This window comes from Podarcis erhardii (genome assembly GCF_964252035.2).
Source record: "Podarcis erhardii genome assembly, chromosome: 11".
Lineage (NCBI taxonomy): Eukaryota > Metazoa > Chordata > Lepidosauria > Squamata > Lacertidae > Podarcis > Podarcis erhardii.
In genome coordinates this window covers 24,470,490-24,485,170 of record NC_138501.1, presented here as the reverse complement: position 1 = coordinate 24,485,170, position 14,681 = coordinate 24,470,490, and the positions used below count along the sequence as shown (strand labels likewise).

Here is a 14,681-nt window from a genome sequence, read left to right as displayed (position 1 = left end):
CCGGCAGCCAGGCGTTTCCCAATCTGAGCCAAGAGAAGTATATCTTTACAACCCATTTCTGTCTCTGGGAATTTATATGACACTTGGTTGTACTCCAAACCTTCCATTTTTCCTTTTTCTTGTATGTAATTCTTAAATTCTTCCACTTAGAGTTATGAATGTGTTAGGGCGATAATCAAATGCACCTGCTTAGGCTGTTGTACATAAATTAGTCCTCAACTGCACTGTGATTTATATGCTTTCATATCCTTTTTTACTTTACAATAAACGGAAGTTTCCTTTTGAAAATGTTGCCTGGCTCTGCATTCTTGATTGCACACCACACTTAGGCACATTCAGAACAGTGCCTATTTGCCTTTCAGCAAAAAGGAAAAAGGGGGGGAAAGTCACCCATCTAAGAGGTGGGTGGAAAGGGACAGTTACAGGTAGGTAGCCGTGTTGGTCTGCCGTAGTTGAGACAAAAAAATAAATAAATTTTATTTTGGAAAGGGACTGTACAACTTGAACAGGAAAACCTGGATAGGGGGAACTACATAGAAAGCAGATTCTCCACCAGATGTGTTAAAAGGGGGGCTGCTAACTGAATGCTGGACCCCTACAGAAAGGTATGCAGTCGTGGATTTTGCTATGCATGGCTTTTGAAATATTCTCCCTGATTAGCATACTTAGCTTTTTTGAAAGAACTTGTATATCATTTTTGCATTTTATTTCCCTAACCAGTAGTACAAGGGGTACAGGGCACATGCATTACCAAATTTGTACCAAGTACAAAGACTACAATGAAACTGCAAGAGAGCACTCAAAATGGATGGTACAGTAGATCAGATGAAGATGCTTCTAACATCCTGTCATGAACAGGAAAAAGGCGCCAGTTGCACAGCAGCTTATTGAGTTTTCTGCAAAAGCTTTTGAGGAAAATAAACAGAAGCTGTACAATATAATAACCATCGTGGGTCACGTAACCTCGGTCTTCGTAATAAGACCAGTATATAAAGCAGTTGACATGATAGACCTCTTACAGTTTTGTGTTGAGACAGAGTATGAATTGTTTGGTGTTGTTTTTTTTAATGGGAACTGGGTCAGGCATCTGTAAGAACACAGATTGCGTTAATAAAGTTGTGTAGCCAAATTATGAGGGAGATCCTGTAGTGAAGGCTAACACATCTATGAGATTCTCAGTTTTAGCCAAGGAAACAGCATATATTTCTGGCACAGGGCAACTGTCTCTAGGTGTAAGATTTGTGGAAAAATGTGATCGAAATGCATCTATACATGGGCCAATTTCTTGGGGGACTCTCCACTGCAAACACAACAATAATTTTCACCAATCCAAATTACCATCCTTGCTAAACACTCAATATGCAAGATGATATCCTAGATCATAACAAATCAGGAACTGAGGTGCCACCTGCAAAATACACCATCACACATCATGCACCCACACATCCAGGTGAGGGTCTTCTACAAGATGGCATTGGATCCCACCTGGCCCAGAGCCCCCTCCAAGTGCATGGCATGGTCAAGCGCACTAATGTTCACCAGCAGCAGCCAAAACATGTATGGGGTGGGGGAATCAAGAACTGGGGGTCTCAATCACAGAACATGCTTTGGGCCACCACAGGTCAGACACACAACTGGGAGGGTGTCATCTGCAATACAGCATTTTAATCCACCACTCATGGGTCCATGGCACAGTCAAGTGCATCTAGACATACCAACAATAGCCAAAATTGGGGCAGGGCAAGGAACTGGGGAAATGGGAACCCAAAATATAGGTTTTGGCCAAAAGATGGATCATATGACTCAACAAAAGAGGGCAGAGCTTGCATTTGATCTTAATTGACAATGCCCATCACCATGACATTAACTTGGAGGTGGACTGGTCCAACATGCATAGTCAAATCTTAGCTGAGTATATGGCCAGCTGGTTTTCCATAGCCGTTTTTGTTTCTTTTAAAAGCTGCTTGGCCAACACACATCAGGTTACCATTTGGTGACAAGCCATGAAACTACTGCACTATCGTAAATCATTTCCCTTATGGGTCATCCTCACATTTATCTCCGTCCAAAATGACCAAGTTCCAGTTCGAAAATGATACTGATATCACACCACCTTTACCAGTTGTGGGAGGAAGATAATTTATCAGTTGATGTGGAGAAGCATCGCCTGCCAAATTCCTACTTGCTACGCAGTTGTCACGCAGACAACTGTGCCCTGTCATAATTTTTACCCAATAGGAACAGTATGCGCGGTAATTCTTACGCCCTGTTTGATTCAGTGAAACGTGGAAAGGTTAAAGATGGGAGGGGGAAAGCCCTAGAAGCCGCAAATGCATACTCAAAATAATTTAACTCGCCCCCACCCCCGATCTCTTAAAACAGACATATTACTTGCGCTCACAACCAAGGGCTGGGAAATTGGTAGCTCCTAGATGTCTTTACTGAATGTTTATGGCTAGCAACCCGATCCTAAGCGTGTTTACTCAGAGCTCACGTCTACTTGGCTCAGTGGGATTTATGATTGGGTTTAGGATCGCAGCCGGATCCGATTCTAATCCGGTTATGGGTGGAGTGTGCGTGCAGATCAATGTTTGGCCATATAGGAAACGATGGCGAATTATTCCAGATTAATACACCCCCACCCCCACCCCCACAGCTGTCAACGTTTCCCTTTTTTTAAGGAGAATTCCCTTATTCCGAATAGGATTCCTCGCAAGAAAAGGGAAAAGTTGACAGCTATGACACACACGCAACTACAGGAACAGATACGGCAAGGGCTGCGAAACGGCGCGTCGACCTCTCCTCCTGGATGTGGCGCCGATGGCCGCGGAGCAAGGCGCCTAGCCAGGCAAGCCGCGAGCTTCCTCTCCCGCCGCCTGCTCTTGCAGCCGAGGCGGCAGGCGCTGCTCCGTCTGAAGCAGCCCAGCCCAGGCAGGGGGAGGGATTGCACAAGCCCCGGAGCGGAAAATGGTCGGCCGGGGTTGGTGCGAGAGGCGAGGCTAGCCGGGGACGCCGCCGTGCCGAGAAGAAGGGGAAGCGCAGCAGCGCCGGAGACCCTCTTTTTTTCCTGCCTTCGTCGTCATCCGGGCTGTTGTTTTCCCTGCTGTCGACCGATATTATTGCATGCACGCAGCGGATTTGAGCACCGGCCGCCGCAGCCGCCCGGGCAACATGCAGCTGTCTCCCTGCGGGGCGGAGGAAGCGGAGTGAGGAGGAGCCGCGGCGGCGGGGTTCTGCTTTCTTCTTCTTCATTTGGGTGTTGTGTTTCTCCTCCTCCCGCCACCCCGCCTTGTTTGGGCTTTTTGCTCGCGGGAAAATGGAGCCTTTCCCCAGTAACGGTGAGTACGACAGCTCCTTCCTCCCCTCTGTCTCTCTCTCCGTCTGGCCTTTCGGCTCGCCAGCTGTAACCAGACTCCTCCTCGCCCCTCATGCTGTTGCTGCTGGAGGAGGAGAGCTCGGAGGGTGGCAGAAAGCACCCGGCCCCGAGGCGGCCACAAGAGAGAGGCCGTGCGCCCCGGCGGCTGTGCCGGGAAAGGGAGACTTGCTGCATCCGCGCAAGGCCGCGCGCAGCCTGAAGGTCAGGGGGTCGCCTCCCCCAAAGGAAAGCGCCGGGGTGAAGGAGCCATGCACTGGCGCGCCCACCCTCCGCCTCGCCTCCACCCGCAACTTGAAGCTCTGAGCTAAGCGAGTTCGCACGACCCCCGAGGCTCCTGGCAAGGAAAGTTTGGCGGGAGGAAGCCGCCTCGTGGCCTGAAGCGAGGCGCTTCTGAGGCGCACCAGCGCCTCGGGCTTGGAAAAGTAGGAGCGCCCAGCTAGGCGAGCCTTCCAGGGAGGAAGAGCTTTCAGTGGGGCTGGAGTGGCCTGTCCGTGTGGACAAGAGCCCTTCTTTGGAAGGGTACCTGCCAACAGCCACAACCTTGGCCTTGGGGCAGCAGCCCCATCTTGAATGAGGCAGACGCTCCCCAACCTGTTGTAACTTGCTCTCTTGGTTTATTGACTTTTCCATTTCCAAAGCTTCTTCGAACTATGCACCGGTTTGCTCAAATGTCCCCGCTGTGTCGGTTTTGTTTTCAGCCCAAAGGCTCAATGCTAGGATGGAAGATGGCGACAAACTTTAGACATGCTGACTGTTGTTCAGTAGGCCGACAAACTTGACTTTAGTGGGGCTTGTTGTGGGGAGGGGACACCTAGCGAACCACTTCAGTGTCTGGGACAAGAAGCGTTGCCTTCTCTACCCATGAACTCTAAATAATTGACCATTATTTTTGTTTAATAAACTTGCATATCTCTTTTTTTAAAAGTTACTGCTATTTAGAGAAAATCCACAAAGCACATCTCGCCTAAACAAAAGGAGAACCCAGATTACTACTTGAGTTCTTAGTGCAAGGATTGTTAGCAGCTGTGGGGGGGGGGGTGTTATAAAAAGTTAAAACATTTGAAGCCATTCAGTGTAACTGCAAAATTAATTGTTTGTTTTACTCCCATACTATTTACATGATGATTGCGACAGTGAGTCTTGTGGCTCCCTTTAAGACTTAATAAACATGGTGTGAGGTTTCATAGACTAGTTTATTTCAGGAGATGAATGAAGTGTTGCCCTGTGTTACAAGTGTATATATATGCATATAGTTGAGGCGGGGGATTGTAAACTGAAGTCAGAAGATAATTGTGTTCTTACTTAGGAGGACAACATTTCATGCATCTAATGAAGTGAAATGTAGTCCATGAAATCTTATGGCATAAAACATTTGTTTGCCTGTAAGGTGTCATAAGATTCGCTCCTGTTTTTACCAACTGTGTTGTTTCTCACGTATAAGATTTCATTCCCTGCCAGAATTTAGCTGTAAAATGCAAGGGGTGCTCTCAAATCTCCAAACTACATGACAGTTTGGAGTGGCAAACATTATCTGGCTCCATCAAATTGATGATGTCAGGGAAACTTGTTAGGCAGAATGCAAGAGTAACAGTTCACAGGTGTGAAAATGTCTTAAAGCCGTTTAAAATAGATAGAATGCTAAAATTATGGAAGAATCTCTGTGATCTTTTCCTACATTTTAAAAAAGCTTTATGAAGCAGTAGCACACACATACAAAAAAAACAACAACAAAAAACCCCAGAATCAATATTGGAACCTGGTCATTTCCCCCTATATAGAGGCCTTGTGTGTGGCTTTAGTCTGTAAAACTTTGTACTGCTTAAATTGAATTCATGCACGTTGCGCAAAACGCTCACAAGAGTTTATCACAAGAAATAAGAGATGCATGGGACAACATGTTACCTTCATAAAGGCATGATTCCAAATCCAGATTTGCCAGCATAACCAGAGGCAGATGTTGCAAATATGATGCCCTCTGGTTGGATTAAACTCCCATTAATCCTGACCTTTGGCCATGCTGGCTGGGACTGATGGGAGTTGTAGTCCAACAACAGCTGGAGGGCACAGCTTACTTTCTCTGATCTAGGGACAGGAGCATTTGAAGTGTGGGAAGGACTAATGACCTTCCAGGTGTGGGAAGGACTAATGATACATCCCACCCACCAACCCCACCTCCCCTTAAGTGACTCCAAGGCTGTTTGTTTCTCACTAACTGGGCAAGGCTTTTGGTTTTAAAAACTTGCTGTGGCAGGAAGTGAGAGAGTGGAACTTGCTTAAAGGGGCTGAGGGCCATTTGCAGACGAGAGAGGTGGATGGATTAAAAGTAAACCCTTTTCCCCACCTAACAAATGGTTTCCTGCCTTTGATTAGTGTTTTGAGAAAGTATAGTGAGTAACTATTATTATTATTATTATTATTATTATTATTATTAACATTTCTATAGGATCCTTCATCTAAGGATCACAGGGCAGTTTACAATATAAAAACAGATAGATAGATGATAGATAGATAGAGATAGAACGGACAGTACTCCTTTGCTTTGGTATAGTTCTTAGTTGCCTGTACATAAGAATGTTCCTCAAGCATTCGTCTGAGACATGTCAAGGTTTATGGTATTTATGGAGCATGTTATTGCATTTTTAACCACTGGCACCTGCAGCAGGTCCTTTTCCTGAGACTGGAGATACTATAGTAAGACCATACAAATGTCCTCCAAAGTGTCCTAAAATCCTTTTCCTTAAATGATATACTGGTAGATTAGGAAGAAATGGGCTACTGGGCCAATGCCACTTTGGTTCAATTCACATGGTTTCTTATCCTGGGATATTTTATCTTGCGTCTTATTAACCCCCTCCGTTGGATGGCTTCTTCTTCTTCTTCTTCTTCATTTTGTTGCATTTATATATAGCTTTTCTGACGAGGCACCCAAGGCAGTTTACAATTTTAAATGACTAAAACACAGGGTCCCAACTCTATGATTTTTAAAAATGATATAACATTTGTTTGGTAGAGGGAAGGAGACGGGCTCTGATGTTGCCTGTGCCTTCCTGCTCCCTCATCTTTCTTCCTCCTAACAGTGCAGGTGGTGTCTTTCGGCCCTGTAGGCCTTGTGAATCATGATTGTGTTTTAAAGAATTCATATGTTATAGCAAGCGTCATTCAGGTAGCAGAGTATATTGGCATTTAAATTCTTTGCTTGCTTCTAAGCCACAGCACTTGAATAGGGAAAGGAGACACATAATCTGATCTGCCAAAGCTTACTCTTGTTCTGGCAGAACAGGAAATATAAGTATTTCTGTTTCAGAGGGTAATCACATATTATGTTTGGGTTTTTTTCTTACTCAGTTACATCTGTGTTGTATCCATTTCTGCTATTTCTCCCCGTTAAAACTTAAAAAAACACACCACATCTCAGTGCCCTTCCATCTGGGCTCTATTCAAACCTCTTCCATTGTTTAAAACCACCATGTTCCTTTCAGTGTCTTTTCATCTTTGCTTTACTCAAACTTCTCCCTTTTTTTTTTTAAACCACCACTTTCCCTATCTCGGTGGGGAAGTGCTCTCTCTCTCTCTTTCACACCCCCACCCCCTTCTTATCCCCCACCAATGCCTTCCATTAACCTGCCCCCACAAGTCATTTACTGTACTACAGACATGAGTTTCCTCCTTTTTCTTCCTGCTTCTTCCTCCTTCCCCTGCCTATAGAATCATAGAAACAGACGGAAGACAAAGTAGTGTAAATGCAGTATAGACAGAAAAATCATTATCAGTGAGATGCAAATGTATTCTGGTCTCTAGTCAAGATTTATCTTCTTCTCAGTACTGCCTTGTTATGTTGACTGAATCTCAGGGGCCTGAGGAGAAACCTCTAGTTTCTGGCTGACTCATAAAACCATTTAAATACATGATTCCTTATAACTTTTTTGTAAACGTGCATTGTGTTTGCTAGCACCCAATCAGTCACAGAAATGGATGAAATTATTTGTTAGTAAGCTATTACTTGACACCAGTAGTATCACCATGAAGCCTTATTTACCTAGGGATCCATTAGCCTCGCCATCCCCTGGACCATGGAGGGAACAAAAGTACCAGGAAAGCAACTTCTTCTTTGGAGAAAAGAGTTTATTGCAATCTGCGCAGAGTGACAACCAGCAGGATCTCTCCTGAAAGACTGGCTGTAAAGCAAAACACTTCAGCAGACTTTCTTATACTTTTCTGAACACTCTTCCCCCTCCCATACCCTTTCCAGATTTGCCCAATCAGCTGGCAAATGTTCAACTTATTCCCTTATATGGCACATCCTTATACGTGCCTTTCTGCTAGCTAAGCACTCCCCCTCCCCTCTTGCTTACACGTGTCTTTTCTTATCTTTGCATTCGTAAGCATAAGACAGGAAGAAGGGGCCTGGTTAAATCTGCAAACAGCAGCTAAAATATTTTTGCAAGCTAAGAAATGGACTTTTGACCTGCCAGACAAATTTAGCTGGCGATGTGCTAATCGTCTGGTAAATTTGCAGAAGTGAGATTAGCACAGGAATTTTTACTGCAGACAGCATTTGAGAGCAATCTTTCTTAGGTACAAAATACAAGGCACAGAGAGTATTGAAAGAAATCCTTCCCATCTCCCTTTACTCCCTCCTCTTCTTTTGAACAATCTATTACTTAGATTCGTTCTGGGGTAAGGGTCTATATTCTCTCATTACAGCAATCACGCGAGGTCCCATCATGCGAGACATCATTTTCCCCATCATATTCTGCAAGCATTGCATCAAGCAGGGAATACAAAAGCAGAGAAGCAAAAGGATTATAAGTGGCCCTGCTATAAATACCATAATATTCCTGATCCAACCACCATCGGGCAGCCAAGAATATAACCAATTCCATGGATCACCTTCTGTAATTTTTAGCGGGTTTTCAGCTATCATTGTTTCCATGTGGTCAATGGTGGCCGAAATGCTGACATTATTATCTGGGATAAACATGCAGCAATGAGAATGAATTAACGCACAAACTCCTCCCTTCGAGGCCAACATTACATCTAAAGCATAACGATTTTGCAAAACGACCTCCCTCATAGCAGACACTTCTTGGTTGAGGTCCTTTAATGCCTTAATGGTATCATTAAATAGTCCTTCTGTCCAATTGGCGAGCAAATGAAGATCTTTATAATTCATGGCTGCCCCTAAGGAGGGTAGTAGGGCCCGCGATATCTGGGTCCCAACATAGTGGTTAATAGGTGCGTTCACTGCCCTGCGGTTACGCAGTCTGAGAGATGTTGGTAACTCTCCTATTTTATATAAAAGGGGAACCACCACTCCTAGGGTACAAACTCCAGTAAGATCTCGGGGAACGGATTTAAATGCTGCATCGCCACAAATTAGCCAGAGCTCTTCCGGAAGAAGGCGACTGATGTTTTGGTGTTGCTCCGACCACTTGAAAGCTTGTGAAAACAGAAGGCTTACGTGCCATAGCTCCTGGGTAAAATTTAATAGGGTCTGAACAGAGGAATTGGAAATAGAGCTTTTGTGGAGATGGTGCATATCAGTCATTAACTTGGCGCTAGTATCGGATTGATAACACCGGGAGGTATTTCCATAATTAACGAAGGCAGAGCAGGCCCTATCAAATACAAAATTCAATACATGTAAGCAATCAGGGTAAATCCCTCGTGGGGTTGACCCTTCAGAAAATTTTAAACAAATAAAAGCTGGCTCGGACAGGGCCAATTTTACGGGCGGCCACTGAGCTTCTTCAGGGTTTTTTCTATTTTCTATATTGAAGATATCATCAATGGGAATTCCATGTAGCATCAAACCTGGCCTTTTAGCATAAGGTGGTATGTGCATACACAGCCAACAATTGGAAAGATTTAACATTGTGGTGAACTTGAACATATCCTTGATATAAATATTGTCTTTCCACATCTTATGATAATTTTCTCCTCGTGATATTTTACTCAATAATCTAGTTCCCATCTGACCATGTTCACCAGGTGCAGCACCCTCCTTGTCTCCTGCAACTAGGAGAACGAGGAACACTAGGAGGATCATCAAGGGGATAGAAGGATCGGGCCGTCGTCTCCCGCAGAGCCTATGACGCTCATGCCAGCAGAAAAAGAGACACATCCATGTGGCAAGGGCAGTTGAAATAACTCCCATCCACCATCCCCAATCACTCCATGGTTCCTCCCAGCAATATTCAGGGGGTGTGCTCATTGTTGAAGAGCCCACTGATATTCGTGCTCGATTACCTGTTGAGCCTCAAGGATGAGAGCCCACCGGTGAGCTGATGCTCCCACTATGTGGGTCAACTTTTCTACTAACCCTGTTGGGTGGATTGAAATCTCGTGCTGCCTCCCTACTGACCAGAGCATATGGAAGCTGAAATCCTGGGGTGGCAACTCTTACTGGCACTTGTTCAGCAATTTCAATGCACACCTGGTTAAGGCTCCCACCCCTGCAACACTTGCATTAAGATAGGTTCCGTCCCATCTAACGCCTGGATTAAGAGTAGGACCTGGTCTATCAGATGAGGTTGGTACAGTGCTCTACCCCCCAGATAACAGTTGACTACCCTCCCACAACAGCAAGAGCGGTCCAGAACTTGATAGAATTCGACCGCTTCTGCAACTTCCCGTATGAGCACTACCCACGCGTGCTGGACAGTGGTGTGGGAGAGGAGCCACAACGGGGCAGTGGGGTGTTTCAATACGGCAACCTCATCAAACCCCAGTTTCCAATAGCCAAAGAGCACGCCATCTCTTACCACCGGCAAGACGAACCATTCGTAGCAGAGGCCAGCAGGCCAGTAAGGGCGGTATGGCTCAGTGGGGTCAGGGCTGTGGGGCATAGAGCAGATAACACACACACACAAAAAAAGGAAAAGTCCTTATGAAAGTATTAAATGTCCTGGTGGACTTCCTGGATCAGTCCCTAGCACTGGGTTTTTACGTTGGGGACGCTGCCCGCGGGCGCCCCTCCCATCCAATTCTTCAGCTGTGCGTAGAGATATCAGCTTCCGGTGTGATATCAGCAGAGCGGTCGTCAGTGGAGGGTCTGGAGATGGTCAGCCGAAGGGTTTAATCGGGATTTAGTTGCACAGTCCAATCTGTAGTGGTCACTCTGGTGTGGTGGACCCAAGGGGTGATGCCGGCAACTTTCACGGCTGTGGGTGTGGAGAGCAGGACGGTATAAGGTCCCTTCCAGCACGGTTGTAGCGGCGTCCGTGCCCAATCTTTTACCCACACTTCATCACCTGGCTCGAACTGATTCAGCCAATACACAGGGGTTGTGAGCCTGGGTCCACCTGTTGAGACAAAAGAAAACTCGGAAGAATGTCTGGACATAATTATTCAATTGCATATCCTGACCAGCATGTGGGGACAACATTCTGACATATGGGACCGGTCTCCCAAACACAATTTAATGGGAGATTGTGGACCTTGAGTAATGCCAGAGGTAACATTGTCACCCGATTAGACCCAGTTTCCTGTGTCAGCTTGGAACGCCGATTCTGGGGTCTGCATGCTGTATGCAACTTTCAATTGATTTGTAGTGCCTTAGCCAATTCCTGCAACATTAAATGAACAAAGGCTGGTTCATTGTCACCAGGTTTAGGGCTCTGGTGAGCGCTGTTATTTCTGCCAATTGTGCTGATATTCCAGGTGGGAGTGGCTTTGCCTTGATCACCTGGTCTTCCAGGGCTACCACTGCATAACCTGCCTTCCAGTGTCCAGCCTCAATGAAGCTGCTTCCATCCATAAACCATGATGGCCACTGGGGTCTGCTTCATCTTTAAGGTCAGGCCTGCTAGAGTACACCTCATCCATTACTTCAATGCAGTCATGCGTGGGCTCCTCACCTTCTCCTACCGGTAATGGGGTAGCTGGGTTGGGGGCTGTGGTGACTTGGAATTTCAAACGCGGATGTAATAATAGCATCTGACATTTCCTCATTTTAGCCTGGGAGAGGAAATAGGTGCCTCTCGGCAGATGGCATGCTGATTCTTTCCTAAGCGGCCTCGCCCTCCTCCCCGGGCGGTTTCTCCTAACGGTGGACCTCCCGTCCTCAGGGCCATCACTTCTCCTTTTTCTTCTGGGCCTCTTCCTCCCTCTGATTATAAGTGGTTTGGGCTATTTCTAACATCCATTTCAGGGTGTGGCCCATCTGGATTTTTCGGCGAATATCGGGCGCTGCCTGGGCTACAAAGGCAGTTTTTATGATAGGGACATTGGCAGCCTTATCTGGGTCCACAGGGGCATACTGGCGGTAGGCTTCCTTCAGCCTCTTTAAGTAGGCTCCAGGGGCCTCCTCTGTCCCTTGCACTATTTTTCTGGCCTTCACAAAATTGGTGGGTTTTCTGGCTGCCCTCCTCATGCCATTTAAGACATTCTGGCGATAAGTGGTGAGGGTATTTTGCCCATCAATGGTCTGATAATCCCAATTCGTATATTTTCAGGATATCCTGCTGCAACAGCTTGATCTCCTGCCTCCTGCGCTCTCATGTGTGCTCGGGCTTCAGCATAAATTCGCCTAGCCTCCTCTGTAGTTAGCAGGGTATCCATCAAATATTGCACATCATAAAAGTGGGGTTGTAGGTTTTTTTTTTTTTTTTTAAAAAAAATTCCCTCAAACAGCTTAAATCCCCAAAAGCATTCCAAAGGGGTACTTTTACTTTGGCCAGAACCCTTTTTCCAAATACTCCGCTCCTATTTACAGTAAAAATTCTCTCACACACTCAATCGCTTGGCCGGGCCAATCTAAATCGCACACCAAACCAAACACAAGACAGTATGACAATAACTAAAACCTCAACAAAATCCAACTATTAAAACATAACATAATACCTGGTACACACACACCACACAGAACACATCAAAAAAATCACAATATATATATATATATCCCTCCCTCTTCTGTTCCCAACTTCTGCTGGCGGCACTCTCCTGCACAACCAGTCCCCTTATTTTGCTGGCGGCATTCTCCTGCACAACCAATCCCCTTTGTTTTCCCTTTTATTTAACCTTACTGGCACACTTCTACCACAGCCAGTTCCCTTTTCCTGGCGGCACTTTATTTGCCACGGCCAGGTGAGGCTGATCAGGCCTCGCCCTTTCCCTCGGGCTGCCCTTTCCGTCGGGCTTACCTTTTCCGCTGCGGACCCCTCCTGGCCAGTTCTCTTTTCTCCCTCGACCTGTGTCTCCACTCCGGAGCGGTGTGGCCGGCTTCCCCCCACGAATTGGCAGGGTGCGCGCTTGGAGCCTGCACCACCGATCCGAGCTGTTCACCGAGGTCGAGCCTGGCCCTCCGGTCCGTATTGGGGAGGAGGCTGATCCCGGACGAGCCCCCAAAGAAATGAAGCCTTATTTACCTAGGGATCCATTAGCCTCGCCATCCCCTGGACCATGGAGGGAACAAAAGTACCAGGAAAGCAACTTCTTCTTTGGAGAAAAGAGTTTATTGCAATCTGCGCAGAGTGACAACCAGCAGGATCTCTCCTGAAAGACTGGCTGTAAAGCAAAACACTTCAGCAGACTTTCTTATACTTTTCTGAACACTCTTCCCCCTCCCATACCCTTTCCAGATTTGCCCAATCAGCTGGCAAATGTTCAACTTATTCCCTTATATGGCACATCCTTATACGTGCCTTTCTGCTAGCTAAGCACTCCCCCTCCCCTCTTGCTTACACGTGTCTTTTCTTATCTTTGCATTCGTAAGCATAAGACAGGAAGAAGGGGCCTGGTTAAATCTGCAAACAGCAGCTAAAATATTTTTGCAAGCTAAGAAATGGACTTTTGACCTGCCAGACAAATTTAGCTGGCGATGTGCTAATCGTCTGGTAAATTTGCAGAAGTGAGATTAGCACAGGAATTTTTACTGCAGACAGCATTTGAGAGCAATCTTTCTTAGGTACAAAATACAAGGCACAGAGAGTATTGAAAGAAATCCTTCCCATCTCCCTTTAACCATACGAAACTGAATTTGCCAGAGATAAAATTGAGAGAATGGAATGGCTAAAGTCGGTTAGCTTAAAACCATAAAGCAATATCTTTTGTATATTACACCTGCAATGTAACCAAAAGATCCGAGAGATAATGGTTATGTATTGTGTTCTATAGTCTTGTTTTCAGTTCTCAATTTAAGTCTTTTATTTCTTCAGTGTGACTAAGTCTATGTGCATATGTGGTTGTGTTCTTGGTTTACCTTAACCATTATTTGAACTGTGTGCTATTTCCATAAGAAACAGTTTGAGGTGTTCCAACATGTTTTGCTTTGGTTTGGCATCTCTGGAATTGAGAGTTTAATGTGCTAAGACAAGGTATTTGTCAAAGGTAGGTCAAGGAATCATTGGGTTTTAATGGAGGTACTGGAGTAAAAGTTGTCTTGCGTTCTTGTAGAAGAGACTTCGATTCTTTTTACAGAATGACAGGTGTTTTCTCATACCACTATGTTCAGAAAACATAGTGTTATGTGCAGCGTTCAAAACTCCCATTGTTCTAGGCGCATTTTGCTCTAGGTGCTAAAAAGCGAGCAATTTCTGAGCTCTGGACTCAGCACTGTGCCTAAGATTTCAGATTAAAATCTCCACTCCTGACACTGAGGGTGTGGGAGGAGAAATTCCTGCCTGCTCGACTTCCAAGAAATCACAGCATCAGGCAAGCTGATGGGTTCTGCCTCTCAGCTGGCCTTACAGAAAGGCACCGTTTTGAGGGACCCTCATAAGAATATTAAGGGGTCTTTGTAGTCTTAAAATGACTAGACCATGTGAAAAATGAATGTAAGATTTTAGCTGCAATTCATTAATTTTCAGCTTTGTGTTCTTGTTATAAAAAAGTGTGCCTAGACATTCCATTGTTGTGCCCATAACCTAGGTTTAAGGTGCCATTTAGCTCCTAGCTTTCATTTCTCAGTTTCTAACACTGGTTATGTGGTTGTCGTATCAGATTTAGGGCTGTGTTTATACTTAGCCTTTCCCCCTTCCAGGCAAGCTGATTATGCTTTAATGAGTATATTGGAAGGATGTGATAAGAGCATGCAACTAAACTAATTTTAATTACTAATTTTTTTAAAGATGCTTTGGAAGAAAGAATTAGAAATAAACTAGGATTGGTATAGGATTGAATGAGAATGAGCATAGAATTTTGGCCATTTTCCACTACATTAGTAGTTTTTATTTCTATTAACACTTTCTGATGGAATATTAAGGTCAGCCAGGTTAAGAATGCAGAAGGCCATAATCCAAATCTCATTTGTTAAGACCCTTATCTGCTCTGATGACATTCGTATGCTACTCTGTTTTGGCTTACT

At 45.3% G+C, this 14,681-nt stretch overlaps 1 protein-coding gene across 3 annotated transcripts in view; it reads left to right on the top strand.

Moving 5' to 3' along the window:
* The first annotated feature begins 2,673 nt into the window (after positions 1-2,673).
* Positions 2,674-14,681, top strand: part of LNPEP (leucyl and cystinyl aminopeptidase) — a 56,460-nt gene continuing 44,452 nt past the window's right edge. Inside the window, exon 1 of one of the 3 annotated variants that reach the window (XM_081880357.1) lies at positions 2,674-3,338. In XM_081880357.1, coding sequence (XP_081736483.1) covers positions 3,317-3,338 — 22 coding nt within the window. In that variant the 5' untranslated portion in view covers positions 2,674-3,316. Of the gene's footprint in view, positions 3,339-3,460; positions 3,578-3,655; positions 3,799-14,681 lie in introns of those variants that run through there. The other 2 variants (XM_081880358.1, XM_081880359.1) reach the window with 2 other exon arrangements.